At 49.8% G+C, this 14902-nt stretch overlaps 4 protein-coding genes across 4 annotated transcripts; 3 read left to right on the top strand and 1 right to left on the bottom strand.

Moving 5' to 3' along the window:
- Positions 1 to 420: 420 nt before the first annotated feature.
- PEX2_030040 (uncharacterized protein) lies at positions 421 to 941 on the top strand (the record flags this gene model as incomplete). The annotated part of the gene is made up of 2 exons (XM_016740279.1): positions 421 to 542; positions 644 to 941. The coding sequence occupies 2 exons, from the start codon at positions 421 to 423 to the stop codon at positions 939 to 941; spliced, it is 420 nt and encodes a 139-aa protein (XP_016597401.1).
- Positions 942 to 1381: 440 nt separating this feature from the next.
- On the bottom strand, positions 1382 to 5017 carry PEX2_030030 (uncharacterized protein; the record flags this gene model as incomplete). The annotated part of the gene is made up of 4 exons (XM_016740278.1): positions 1382 to 2098; positions 2148 to 4805; positions 4854 to 4915; positions 4966 to 5017. The coding sequence occupies 4 exons, from the start codon at positions 5015 to 5017 to the stop codon at positions 1382 to 1384; spliced, it is 3489 nt and encodes a 1162-aa protein (XP_016597400.1).
- Positions 5018 to 5408: 391 nt separating this feature from the next.
- Positions 5409 to 8259, top strand: PEX2_030020 (uncharacterized protein; the record flags this gene model as incomplete). Its single annotated transcript, XM_016740277.1, has 2 exons — positions 5409 to 5573; positions 5632 to 8259. 2 exons carry the CDS (start codon positions 5409 to 5411, stop codon positions 8257 to 8259), a joined length of 2793 nt encoding a protein of 930 aa, XP_016597399.1.
- A 1102-nt stretch (positions 8260 to 9361) lies between these two features.
- Positions 9362 to 14611, top strand: PEX2_030010 (uncharacterized protein; the record flags this gene model as incomplete). Its single annotated transcript, XM_016740276.1, has 1 exon — positions 9362 to 14611. The coding sequence occupies one exon, from the start codon at positions 9362 to 9364 to the stop codon at positions 14609 to 14611; it is 5250 nt and encodes a 1749-aa protein (XP_016597398.1).
- Positions 14612 to 14902: the final 291 nt, after the last annotated feature.

The following is a 14902-nucleotide window of genomic DNA, read 5'->3' as shown; positions in this document are numbered from 1 at the left end:
ATCTTCTATATAATTGCATACATCTTATAGTAGCTATTATTAACATTAGAGAAATCAGTTGAAACATAGAATAAGGAATGTAACCCCATATTTTAACCAGAAAACGACATAAGCCACCCCCTTTTCATCTGTGCATCGGGACGAATCAACATCTTCAATTCTCAACAGGGAACTCCGCACATCGAAGGAAGGTCATAAGAGGCGATACGCAGTCCGGAACATAGCTCGTCTGTGCCGTTTTTTTCTATTTTTCTCCCTGAGACATTCTCTTGGTATTCAATTATTGACTTATTCGGTGATTTCTTCCACACACACTCCCTTGTATCCTCTTCTTTCTGATCTGAGAACCCCTTCACTCCTTTATTCCCAGTTCTCATCAAATACACTCCTTTAAACCGTTGACCATAACGGACATACACCATGCTCCCCACACTCCTTACCGTTTTCCGCCGCGATTGCAATGGCGACGAAACCATGTCCAGCTGCACAAAGCCCACCAGCTCAGCAATCACGGTCGGCATTCCCGCCGCCATATCAGGGGTGTGAGTATTACCGCCTCCATCACCGCCCTTTCGCGACACTTAGACATATCCAACACTCAACAACGAACCACCCAACCATGGCAGAACTAACTACATCTCAGTATTTTCCTAACCGCCATGATCGTCCTGATAATTCTCCGCCGCAGGCGCATACAGTTCGAGAACCGTGAGGATCTAGAAGATCGCAAACGCAAGTCGGGTTTCTATGCTCGCTACGCGACACAGCGATTCGGCACTGAGGGAGCACCACCATCGAATGGGCGTGCCAATGCTCCCAACTCGCGGCGCGACTCCGACGACTCGCTCTTTGATTTTAAGGAGGATTATGGACCCTATCACCTTGCTCCAATCCCGAGTCCTGAGGCGCCGAAGCCTGTGGCTACTAGGACTGTTGTCTAGTCAGTGCGGGTTTTGATATGTTTCTTCTTGTAAGTTTGGATGTTTTGATATTTGATATCAAAAAGAAATTTGGTTTCGGATGCTGACTATCGTTAGGTTCCTGCTGGTCGGGACGGTTTCTTCGATTTCAGACTTCAAATGTTCTTCTTCTTCTTCTAGGCTGGTTTCCGAGGTTCTTATCCTCTTCAATGTTTCTTTATGAGTTTCGAGCGATCTGAGCCATAGCACAATAGCGAATCGTTATTTCTTTTCCCACTTTGTGCGCACTATCCACCAGATTCGAACTATGGGCACAAATGTCTTTGTTCAAAAGCGCAGACTGGTATAAATAGTAAAGTAAATAATAAGTAGTACAGGCGTGGATTTTGAAACAGGTAGCTATATCATTGAGATCGTTTTCATAAATAATACATTGGATTGTGCATGAGACACGAGACCAATCACTCGGCATTTTCCATGACCCGGTCGTCCAAGACAAGGTCACTGCGCTCGGGGGATGGCTCGACCATGGGTTGCACATGGAAATACCCCATCTGGAACAAGACATGCTGCCACTCTGGCCCTGCGGTGCCTTGCACTTTGTAATAAGGCGTGTCGAGAGCGAACCACCTCTCCTTGCGCGTTGAGGCTTTGTCGCCTCCCTCGAGAGCCGCGCGACTAGCACGTGTCGTGCGTGAACGCTTCTCGCCGCCCCCGTGCTCCTGCGCCGTGAGCGCAAACAGCCTCTCGCGATATTGCTGGAGGCGGCCATCGAAGGCCATAATGCTGCGGATGTACGGGGCCAAGTCTTCCGTGATTGGTGCGACTCCATTCTCGAACGAAGGGGCGTGGCGGGCGGTTGGTGTGGGGTTTGAGTAGTTCGCACGCATAATGGGTTCAAAGATGCGCTGGAATTGAGGGAGGGTGGATGGAGGGGTTTGCGAGGGCATTGCAGAGATGATGACTTTGCTCAAGGCTCGGTTTGCGTATAAAGATTCCAAGTCCTGGCTGGTTGTGGGACGGAAAATTCTGCTTATTAACGCATCAAAGGTAGCGCTGACAGTTTCACTCAGTGATGAATACTCTGTTCGCAGTTCTGTATGCAGTAGTGGGTAATTGTCAAGATAGTTGGATCGATAACCTTCTGGCAGCGGTGGGGCGGATATATCAACAACATCCTGTTCAATTATTAGCTCTTGTTTTTGTAGAGGAATTGATCACACTTACATTGCTCGCATCCGTAGAAAGATTGGAGCAGAGGATGTCGAGAGAACTTCTCATGTCATAGTAATCCGCTTCCCGGCACAGCATATCAAGTTGCGCTGTCTTGGGAAGAGAGTGGAGTTGATCAGGGGGCTGAAGTTCAACTGCATTCTTCCCAGCCATGTCTTCTGAATCTTGCAGGCCAAGACCCCACGATTGAAAGCTGTTGCGGATTATTTCCGTCTCTTCATCCAACGAGCCTTGGGTCACATTAATATCACGATTGAACCAGCCCATATATCGCTCGTAGGTGTTGAGGCTTAAAACCCGAAGACGGTCCCCATCATGGTCAACGTTTGACCCTGGTGGCCAACTAGGAAGCAGCCAATCCAGGCCCGCTTTCTCGCTACCAACCCCCATCTGACACCAGAAGTTGAGATCCAGCAATGATTTCCGAAGATCCATTCCGGATCCTTGATAAAGTCTGGTGACGGCTTCTCTCTTTAACATGTGTCCCTCGTTGGCGGCAACCAAAAGCAAGTAATCAACGCCGAAGTCTTGAGCAGGCTTGTGGTATCGCAGTATGGCATGAAGAGACATGTCCTGGGTAGGGATTAAACTCTCATTGTTGCAAGTGATGACAATTGGCCGTTTAGATTGGCTAATGAGGGTCAAGACACCAGTCCAGAATTGTCGATCTTCGTCAAAAAGAATATCGGCTTCCTCGAGCAGGATCAAAGACTGCTTTTGTTCCCGGGGGCGTTTAGGCGCAGTTCCAGGCTTAGGGCTAGGTTGGCCAGACTGGGAACCCGGCTTGCTAGCTTTTGACGATTGGCCTTTGAAGAAGCTCTTCAGCTTGTTTTGCTTGGCAGAATCCTTGTCGTTGTCTGTTGTATTTTCGGATTCGTTTAGGAGATGCACAAGGTGATTTTGTGTCATATCTCCGACTCGCTCCAGCATATCTCGGGCACTTCTTCGGCTTCCAGCGTTTATCTCGAAGACTTCGAAATCAAGCTCTTTTGCAACGGCATAGACAGAGGCAGTCTTTCCGGAGCCAGCCGGGCCGCTAAGAAGAATCGCATTGGTCATTGGACTCTTTCTTTCTACTCCATGTAAAGCAGATGCCATGTCACCCGACCTGACAACCGTCCGTTGAGGTGTTGTAGTCACGGCGCCCGCTAATTCATCGTCTGAGCCAGAGAGATTGTCCATCTCGGAGGCCTCCTCTTCGCTTGATACAACAAAACCGTCGAGTTTGTCGGCTTTCAGGCGCTTTTTCGCCCTTTTCTCCCGCTTTGATTTCAATTTCGCATTCTCCTTCGATGATTTTCCGGTGTCCACTGCTGTGATCTTGAGGTGCCGTAGCCAGTCTCGAAGCATCTGTGGTTCACGGCCAAGCTGAAGGACGTCTTCAGCCGACTGAGGGGCGTACTTGTGTGTCCAAAGCTGCGGTTCGTAGGTTGCGCAATCAAAAGCTGAAACTGACGTGAGTAAGGCCGAGCGAAGTCTGGCAAGGGGAGGACTAGAATAATTCCAAGGAAATTGGCGGTTTGGTGAGGACCACGACATCTGTCTTTCCATTGCCGTATGCAAGACTTGACTGCTGGCAACATGTCGCACGGGATGCCGAAGGATAGCTAGAGCATCATAGTCCTGTTTGGACAGGCGGGCGATCCTCCTTGCTTCAGCTGTTCCAGTTAAAAGAACATTTTCTTCGTCTCTAATTGAGATAGCTGCGACTTTCGATTTTTTTCGGTCCTGAGTAATATTCCAGACACGATTATTAACATCTGGGGGTGGGCGAACGTCTCTGACGTGGACGAGATCTTGCGGTGGCCAAAGGGGATCAAGCAGTTCGAGAAACTTAGAGACACGACGGGGGAAGCTAGTAAATGAACCGCCCGAAGCTGGTACTATCCGCTTCTTGTCCGGGGCCCCAGCTGTGGTCTGACTTGAGGGCACGCTCGCGCTAGCATCTGGATTGTCCGATTGCGATCCATTCAAACTCGCGGGCCCGGGTTTCTGTGCTGACTTTTTGCTGAAAAACGGGTGCGTGGGCTTTCGGGGTTGGCTTTTCGTCTTGCGCGGCTGAGCAGAGGGTAGAGTGGCAGGGAGTTTTTGAACCACTTGGCCATTTAGGATATTGTCGATCAACTTCCCCAGATTCTTATCTGTGGCAACGCTATACTTGATCGTCACCACCTTGTGCTCAGCCTTTCGCGGCCTCCCCCGTTTCCCTGTTGCTCTCTTTTTTGTCTCTCGGGGAGGACTGGAAGCGGGTGAGGACAGGAACCCTCCCTTTGAATTCAATTTAAGGGTTTTTTGTCTTGCAGAGGTTCTTGCAACTGGACCCTCTGGTTTCTCGTTCTCAACAGATGTCAATAGCTGGGTTTGATCTGCAGGAAGTTGACTCTCCGCCAGCGGAGCCTCGGGGTGAGGTATAGACAAATTGACTTCGGTCTCGAGAGGATAATCGGTTGATCGAGGCGTATTATTGACCGCGCTGTGAATGAGCCATTCTGAGAGAACTGCAGTGGAAGTAGCAGTGGGTTCGGTGGTTTGGTTTTTGTCCGTCCTTTGCCTCTTCCTCCGATCCTCATTTAGGTCTTCGTCGAGACCCACAGAATTCTCACTGTTTGCTTTGAAGACATTTGAATCGTGATTATCCGGGGCGTGGACCCCCTGCTCATGCGTAGAGCTCTGGCTGCTTATCGGTCGAAGCTCACGTACATGGGTATTCGCGGACGAGATTGGCTCATTTGAGGGTGTAGATTTGACCGAGGTACCAAATTCTAGACATTGTAAGCTCGTATTCACCTGCGGCTATGGGACACATTCTAACCTTTTCGGAAGAAGGGATGTATGACTTGCTGTTCGTCAGTGCCCATAGCCATCGGTAAATTGGATAAGATGCTCATGTGATGGACAATCAGTTGATCCCCGAGGAGAGACCAGGGAGCAAACAGTATCTCAGATATAGCATTGAAATGACAGAATATTGGTGGTAAGTGTGGAGCGATTGCATGAAGCAAGAATCAAGTCAAGGCCGATCTCCATAGCTTCAAACACGTCCCGACGCGAAAGGCGCGTTAATTGCTTATGTCACGCTAACTGCTTCACAGACCAACGCTAGCCCTGATATGGCCTAGGGGGTGGATATGTCGGCCCGACGTAATCCCGAAAATTTTTCAGATTTCCAAATTGAATGGGTCTGCATCAAAAAGATTACACGCTTTGAAGGGACAGGAACTCAAGCCATTTTTGATTCCTGGTATTCAGTTCGTCATGGATTTGCAATCCCCATCTGTCCTGGCGCAATTGCCTCGCCCCCTTCACGCTTCTACTGGCAAAACCCGTATCGGCGATGTCTTCAGTCTCGCCGATGCGAAAAAACGCAAGCGCTATGAAGTCGCAGTTGCTGTAGATGGTGAGGCTGTGAACATTTACAATGTATGTTTTCTACTTCTCTTCTGTTCTCTTGGTTGCATCTAACTCTAATATTCATCAGGTTCAAACACCTAAGCTCGTGACTTCCTACGCCGTTCCACCGCAATCTACTTTCTCTTGCCGCCCATGCTCAGTTCGCCGGAAGTTGTCGAAAAAGTCGACAGTCCGAAGACAAACTTATACTGCTGTCACTAAGCCAGAACATCAAATCAAGTGCTTTGTGGAGGAGATCGGCAGCAGCGGCTCAAGTGCTCCGGTCATTTCTTCTTCGACTACCACCGTGACCGACTCGACCAGCCCCACTACTTTTGTAGGCATTGTGCCCTCTAGTACTGATGCCGAAGGAGAGACGGACCCATTCGATATTCTGGCAGTCCACGAGGATGGTCGTGTACGTAGGCTGTCGTCGGATCTGAAGACCCAACGATGGAGTATTCAACACAGCGAGATTGCAAAGGTTTGCTCTACTCACAATGTCCAATCCAGCTTTTTGGTTGAATTCGATGATGCGAAGAAGGCTTTGTTCAAAAGACGACAGGATTTGGCTTTGCTGGCGCTGGGCGATCTGACAAACTCAGGAACCAACGAACCATCTATCTTGCTTCTGGTATCCCAACCGAAGAACACCGATCGAGTCTCCCTCAAGGACATCATTGTACAGATGTTCTCAGTACCCGCACATGCAAAGTCAGAGTCACGGTTGGACGAAAGTCAACGCCTACGCCATCTACAAACTTTCCACATCCCAGATGTGAGCGGCCTGGAAACCACCGATGGCAATGCTATGCAATGGAGCTTCCATTCTGGCTCGGCAGGCTTGAACCTTTCTTTCGAGAGGGGTTTCATCAACGTTGACCTCTCTCAGTACTCTCCCTGTGTCACATCGCAGTTCGTCCTTGATGATGAGGAATTCTCCTCGGTCATGCGCATTTCTCCCCAATCCGTGATTGGAGCACAACAATCTCTTGTGGCGGTATATGATACCCAATACCATTCTGTGCAGCGCAGCATTCCAACTGGTGATCTTTTGTCAAGCACTGGGTCGACCCCAGAGACCCCCACAAACTTCATCAGCTACTTCGCCAAACTTGGCATTGCTGTCGCAACCAAAGGCAACACTCTTATTGCCTTTGACTTGAGCTCTCTCCCTAGTGCTCCCAGCTCTTCGCTGAAGCGGACTAGAGATAGCCTGCTCATTGATGCCATCGGCAGAGGTATTGGTTCATCTGGTGCACAGTGGGATATCGCATCGAAGAAGCACCGGTCTGACAACATGGCCTCCCTTCGGCTCACATCACCGGAGCAAGTTGAGAAATGGACCCAACTCACAAAAACAGTGGAAAAGGCGACCAAGACAAAGAACATTGACTTGTTCGATAATGCTGTTCTGACATACTTCACCACTTCCGATACCTCCACAACGCTCCCAGTCCGCGGGCAGTATGTTAACCCCGAAGCAACTCTTTTCTTGCTCTCAAAAATCTTTGCTGTGGAGGAGTCTGTCACAAATGATACAGTGTCCGCATCTCCTTCGTCTCAACTTCGTGTTGCCATGTGGCCCCCGACTACTTGCGACTGGCTCATTCGCTTAGGGCATCTGTCACTCGACAACGTTGAGATTGCTCTCCGCCGTGCATGCAAGCCACGCATTTTGCAGCCATTCCCCACCGGATCGTTCATTCAGGCCCTCCTCGACTCGGACCCCTCATTGAAGCAGGTCAACCAAGTGCTTGAGGGTCCCACTCTGATTTCCTCCGATGAGTTAGCTTACGCGCTCAAGGCCTTCTTGAACCAGGCACGTTCCCACTCTGGAACTCTTGAGGAGACAGCTCGCGCGATTACAAATGGTGATCTTGCCACTCCCACCCAGGAGCTTTCAAAACAGCTGGGGGCCGAAACAGCAACCCTGAAGGATATCTTCGCTGGCCTGAACACCTCCCTCCAAAAAATTCACTTGCAGCCCGTATCAGTTGTCGTCCATTCCCTCCGCTCCAATCTCTCGCGGACAGAGCTCATTTCTATGGTCCATCATCTCCGCCTTTCCCTCGCTACCGGAGGTTACACTTCTCGGTTCACTGAAAACCCCCCAACACCTATTACTCTTGACCAAATTACTCCCGCCCTTTCTCTCAATGTTATCATTGATCTCATCACTGCCTCTGTGGATGCCGTGGGTCCTTCTGGTTGGATCTCGGCCATTCCCGCAGCAGGTGACTTTGAGGACTCAGACTCGGTCACTGCCGCTGCCAGTCGTGAAATGGAATTGATTGCGGACATGAAGTCTGAAGTATCCGCCGCGCTTGCAGGAGTTGAAGAGGCAACCTATCTCAAGGGTGTTTTGTGCGAGTACCTCCGCTTTGCGGACCAAGTTGACACCCCCGCTACTACCTCTGAGGACGCCCTGGCCAAGATGGATGCCGAGGCGGGTCCGTCCCACCTGGTCCGCTACGAGAAACTCAATGGCGCTGACTTGATGGTCTTCACCCGTCCCGGTGAGGGAGAGGATGGCTATGATGGCGATGCTGGTGGCAAGATGCTACCGCTGTCACTCAAGGCTGCTTCCAATGACGTGTCCCGCACCAAGACCAAAAAGTCCACCGGTGAGGTCAAGAACCGCACCAGCCGTGAGATTGGTTACTTGCGCCGCAAGGCAGTTGGCAAGTACTCATTCGAGAGACTCCTTATTTAAAACCATTCACGTGCATTTCATGTTTTATACTGTAACATTCATTATTGAGGGAGACAATATCCTAGGAGTTAGACACGAACAATACATATTCTGGTTCCCACACAGTATTTCAATTATTTGTTTCCATGTAACGAAGAACTATCTCGCCCTTGCGCGTGTTAAATATATCAATATTTGAACCAACATTGAGATTTTAGAGGGTCAATATATGTTGAATGTTTTGGTAGTTAGCGATCAAGCCTTGCAGATATATATACAAGTGGGACCGAGTAGTAATGAAAATATTTTCTACTGATCTACAATCTACGTTAAAGCATCCCTTCTAAATGTTATATAGGACTTGATATCATATCAATTCAATTAGGACTTGTTTCTTTTAAAGAAAAAAACCAGAGCTAAGTGAGACTAGCCAACACATTAGGCCTCAAAGAGAGTCAATAGTTTGGCTTGAATCTGGGGGTTCAGAGACATTTTAGCATATTTTCCCCCAGAATAATAATCCAAAAAAAACAAAAAAAAACAGTGGAAACTAGGGTGAAATATATAAATGATAGATCTCAAAATCTATATATATTATTTTAGATTATTATATGATATCCAACATAGAATATTAATCTGAACGGGCTGAAGCCAAAAAAAGGTAAACAAAAGATAATAAACAAGGGCTGGAGCTTTCCCAGCCTAAGTGGGGATACATTGGACACCGCATCTCCGCACTGTGTTTCTACCCACCGTTCTTCTCATCTTTTATTAGCTCCGATCTATGCCTTTTCATGTGGATGTTGATGTGAACTTGTTTTGTTTTGACCCGGAACGCGTACCGGCATCATAACAAAGGAAAATGAGCAACCAACCATGGCTTGACAGTCTGTCGGACGACTGGCCATCTCCAGCTTCGCCTAGCAGTCCAGTACCTATTATACCTGTTCTACCAGAGTCGCCTAAAACCAGTCAGCAGGGAACCCCTAGTCGCATTCCTGTGCCTGCGCGGCGGTCCTTAGAACAACAATCGCCGGGAAGCAACAAAAAGGATAAGGTGACCCGACCATGCCATTTCCATAGAAGAGAACCTCCGACTCCGAAAACGCCTCGAACACCGAAAATGCGCAAACCACGATCGCCTGCTCCAGGTAGTTTGAAATCCAGTACACCCAAGACCAACCCAAAGATCTACTCCAAAAGTCCCAAGGTTAGCCCCAAGCCCACCCCAGGTGCGGCTCGCAGACAGCCCTCAATGGATACGCGCTCCCCTCTACGATCGGTTTCAAATGTCTCGAAAGCCTCTACACAATCCGAATTCGACGGTACGGTTCAGATCAAGACGAAGAAGGACAAGGACACAAAAGAGGGCACACCAGAATGGCGCAGACGACTAGTGCGCGGGGAAATCGCCGCCGGCGAGCAACGAGACCTGTTCGCGCCGATGGGACTCGAAAGTGTGTTCAAGCCGCCCACACCTGGTGCTGCAACGGCACACCCAGGCTCTACCCCATTTACGAAGCAGGACGACCATCTGTGGGATTTCGCCGACACACCTTCGCGACAGGATGGAGACGAGCGCAACAGTCACGACGATGACCTCGAACGCGTCGTCGATGAGGATGGAAGGGACAATGGCGACCGATCACCGGACGGAACTGTCAATCGCGCCCCTTGGGGGAATAATGGGGGACTGGACGTGGATTGGGACCAAGAAGGGTTCTCACAGGCGGGGAACACACAGTTACGGACAGCTAGTGGGCTGGAGGATCTGCGCAACGAGGGAATCACACCCATAACCTTCTCCCGGAACAACACTGTTGATGGCAATGGGACTTCAGAAGTCATTAAGTCTGCGTTGAAGCAGGTCACCAACAAGTTGGAAAGCCTGACTATCAAAAATGATAGTCGCCCGGACTCCCCTGCAAGCGATAGCTTCCTGTTCTACAACCACAGTGAACCTCACCCGGATGGGTCTCCAAGAGATGACAGCTTGCTGGACGTAACTAGTCATTCTCTACCTCAGGATCTGTCTATGGGGACGGTGGACTTTAGCAGTCGGCGGGGAAAACGCTCCTTCCCCCGCCGATTCTCCCCTTCGCCCTTTCCTTCACACCGTTTGTCCCCCACAACCCTCGCCAACTCTAAAATCCGAAGTTCCCCCTTGTTTAATCCCCCTCACAAGACCGCGTCACCTGGTCTACCGCGTCCTTCTTCGTCTCATGTTCGCCCATCCACAGCTGGAGCAGAAAATGAGACCAAGATGCCGTCATCAGGAAGTCCATTGAAGCTATTCGGTGACCATGACACATTCACTAATAATAGACTTCTCCGGCGCATGAGCCAGTTTGAAGACAATTTCAGTGACACTTCAGAAGGAGAGGAGCCCCCTTCGCCCTCAGAAGAAGCGCGAAGAAAAGGCGAAAACCGCAGCTTTTTAACTGGGAGACACGAACCATTGCAGGAAATTTCTCCTAGGCGAAACGAACGCCTTGGATCTCGTAATGCTGTTCATCGAATCAGCCAGTTTGGCGGTGGCGAGTTGGACAAATTCGATTTCTCAGACACCAGCCCTTACGAGCACAAATTGGTGTACGATGAGGCCGGAGGTTTTGGGTCCCGCCCATCTTCACGCAAGCGATCGTCAACTCGCCAACAATATCTCCGTGGTCCTTCACAGCAAGGGTTGTATCATTACAGCAGATCAGCGAGCTCGGGATTCACCAGGAAGCCATCTGCCTGGATGCGCCAGGATTTCTTTGACGATGTGCGGCACGGGACTCGCTTGAATAACAAGGAAAACCTGGCCCCTGATGTGAAGCGAGTACCCCGGGCCCCCGGCATGGACCCCACCCCCAAACGGCGCCGAACAATCATGAGAAATAACAGCGCTGAGCCTTATCACAATGCCAGTGGCGGTTCGCCTCAGAAGTACGGTGACAGCATGTCACTGTTGCAACGAAGTCTTATGCAACATGGTGTACAGCTCGAACATAGCGACTATCTTGCTCCGCCGGGCCTTTCTCAATCGAGGCAGCGACCTCGAACACCCACACCAAGTCAAATACGAACAGATGGGGAAAGCCATGTTGCACTCCACAGAGATTTCTCCGAAACAAATTTCGACAATAACGATTATTCTGATTCTTTCTCCCTTGATGGTGACGTTCCACTAGTGAAGATTACTGGGACCAGTGATACCTCACGAAAAGGATCTATCACCACCCAGGATTATTTAAACGAGGCAACCAAGATCATGGATCTTATCAGATCCAAAGGACGAGGTGCGGCTGGGTTGACAAGTGTACATGAGTCTGACGTGGAAAGTGAAGATGATGACTTCAGCGACGACGACGAGTCCACCCGGGAAGCCTTTTCTCGTCCCCCGAGCCGTGATGGAACGGATCTTCGCAAGTTGAGAGAGGTGAAGGAGTTGAACCCACTGATCTTGAGTCACCTGAAAAAATACCAAGAGAAAGATGATCATAATGATCGCGAAATGCCCCTGCATGCTCGTCATGACCAGGATGAGGGCCAAACCGAACTCGGTGAATCCAACTCACAGAATATCCGAATTCACGGACCAAGAAAACGAAAGACCAGTGGCATGACTGATGACACGGCGGAAAACATCGCCCAGGACCTGATGACTATCAACACACAAATGTCTGGCTTCAGCGTCACCTCCGTACCCACGGGCTCTTCGCAAAGCTCTCAAGTCAAGGGTATGCTGGCTTCTGACCTTGTAGCCCACCTGATACCAAATGAGGTCAATGGCTTCAAGTATGACCGCTCGAAGAATCAATGGGTGAAAGATGATGTGGAAGAACCACAGGCACCAATCTCCGAACCCGCCGAGGAGGCTGATGATCCATTCAGAGATATTCCGGATCTCAGTGTAGACGAGCTCCAGGAGATGATGAGAGTCCATGGCCTCAGTTCTCCTACAAAGAGTGACCCCCCAGCCGATCAAGAGCAAACTAAGACCCGCGATCCTTCGGCTGCGAACACATCCCCGAAGAAATCTAATGTTCGACCACACACAAGGAGCGGAGAACCATCCCTCGGTGCAAGCTCAGTCCAATCAAGATTCACTCGCTTCACGTCTAGTGTTCCTAACACTGGGACAAGGGCTTCCTCATGGGGCATGGACGAGGCCGCAGCAAGGAAAGTCTCTGAGCAAGGAAAACCTGAAGCTCAGCGCGAGGAGCCGTTGTCTTCAAAGACCCCACGATCCCTAGGGAAACAAGCACGTGTCGCGACAGTGAATCTCTCATCACCCCTCGTTTCACGCCCCTCTTCTCGCGGCGAGCCTGATGACGCCCAGTCCGACCCGAACGTGAATCATACCTATCATGGGATTGTGCCAGAAGAAGATACACCTACAGCAGACCAAGAAAATGGCTCAATGCGGTCATCTGTCCCTCCCACGGGGCGTCAAACTTCAGTTGGTGGACAACCGTTCATTCGACGTCCTATCTCGAGGATTGAGGAGAGGAACGAGGAGACTGTTGATGAACAAAGCCTCGTCCGTAGGAATGACTCTCTTCAAGTTGAAGAAACGCCTGCTAGAACCGAAGCAGAACATTCTTTGATACCTCTGCAGAGCGCCGGGCCCGACACGAGCTACAGCTTCCACCTCAGTCCACTTCCGGACTTCACCGTTAACCAAGGCGACAAACCCCTGAAGCTTGAGATGAGCTATGTGGCTCAACGTACAAACCCCTCCTCTTTGCGACAAGTACACGGGACCTTCGCACTGGCAACTGAAGATTTGATCAAGCATATCACTGACGTGGAACCATATGAGCCTTATTGGGAACACGTGCGCCGCCTTGTCTTGCGCCAGAAGGGATTGATTACGCTGCACAAGCTGAACGAATTTTGCCCCCGACTAGAGGAGTTGGACGTTTCTGATAACGATATTGGTCAATTGAGTGGAATTCCCTCAACCCTGAGAACGCTCAAGATCCCTAGAAACTGTCTTTCTAACCTGACTCCTTGGAGTCACATGATCAATTTGCAGTATTTGGACGTTTCGGGAAACGATATCGAGACGTTGGATGGCTTCGCGAGCTTGATCCATCTCAGGGAATTGAAGGCCAATGACAATCAGATCCGTAACATAGACGGGATTCTTGGTCTGAATGGATTGTTAAGCCTGAAGCTAAGCAACAACTCTATCACTGCAGTGGATTTTGAAGGATCTGAGTTGACACGCCTTCGTGATCTCGACCTGAGCCACAACTGTCTGACATCTGTTCGAAATGTCGAATGGCTTCCGTCACTTGCCACTCTCGACCTGAGCGCCAATCAGATCAGCCATTTTGACTCCTCTGCTTCCCTCATCAGTCTTCGCGCCCTGAAACTATCTGAAAATAAATTGGAGGCTTTAGATGCACGAGCTTTCCCTTCTGTGAGCCTCCTCTACCTCGATCAAAACCACCTTTCTACCGTTATTGGCCTTGAGAATTGTCACAATCTCGAGGTACTGTCTCTCCGAGAGCAGACACCGTCCAAAGGGAAGGACCTTGAACACAGGGTAGATATTGATTTGGGACTTGTCAAGGATGTTCGCAAAGTCTTCTTGTCCTCCAACAAGCTATCCCACCAAAGTGTCTGCCCTTCTGCTCCGCTACTACGACTTCAACTTCTCGATCTAGCTACGTGCACATTGAAAAGTCTCCCGACTGATTTTGCTTTAAGCTTCCCGAATCTCAAGGTCCTGAATCTGAATTTCAACTCGGTTGATGATGTTGAATCACTGATTGGAATGAACTGCCTTGCTAGACTGACGATTGTCGGCAATCGCCTCTCAAGGATGAGAAGGGTCTGTCAAATCCTTAGTCGACTAGGAAAAACCGGAAAAGGGACTGCATGTTCCTTACGCAAGCTTGATCTTCGTGGGAACCCATTGACTATTGGCTTTTACCCTCCAGCAGTGACTGGGAGTGGCAATGCCGATCGCAAGAAATTAAAGGCTCAAGAACAAGCAGTCGTCCGGCACCAAGGAACCCACCGGGATCTTTCTGATGCTCTAGCTGAGCTCGGAAATGATGACCAGATCTCTCACCGCGCCACCATGGGTGATGAGCCGAACACAGAGAGAGATATCGAAGTCGACGACCCATACACGCTTCCGCTCGCCGACCCGCAAGCGGACGTAAAGTACCTAAGGCACCTCGATCAAGCCACGCGTTTACGCCGAAGAGTGCTAGAGCTCTTACTTTATGCCGGCACAAGTGGGTCCCTTCACACCCTCGACGGACTAGACCTTCGGCCCTCGCTGGGCGATGAGTCCTCTGATATGAACAAAGCGTGGGACAGACTGGAGCACCTTGGTGTATTGCGGAGGAAGGCGATCAAAAATTAGGCTGTGTTCTTTGTTATTTTTTTATTGAGATTTTTTCCATCAAGCGAGGAGCGTCTATGATTTGAGCATTGTTGGCGGCGTGTATGGAGTTTTGTCAGTCCTCGAGTTGGAATTGACCACGCTTGGCTTTTCTTGTTTACATAGCATTATCGCATTATCGGAGTTGGATATCAAATCAATTCTGGCATTCTGGCATTTCTTTATTGTCTCTAGCCTATTCTGGCTTTTTCCAAGGTTGTCTAGCCATGGCGTATGCGAATTTCTATTGTCTGCCACTTCCCAGTGCTTATC

This window comes from Penicillium expansum (assembly GCF_000769745.1).
Source record: "Penicillium expansum strain MD-8 chromosome Unknown contig83, whole genome shotgun sequence".
In the NCBI taxonomy this organism is placed as follows: domain Eukaryota; kingdom Fungi; phylum Ascomycota; class Eurotiomycetes; order Eurotiales; family Aspergillaceae; genus Penicillium; species Penicillium expansum.
The sequence above is the reverse complement of the archived record's forward strand: the minus strand, read 5'-3'. Positions and strand labels throughout refer to the sequence as shown.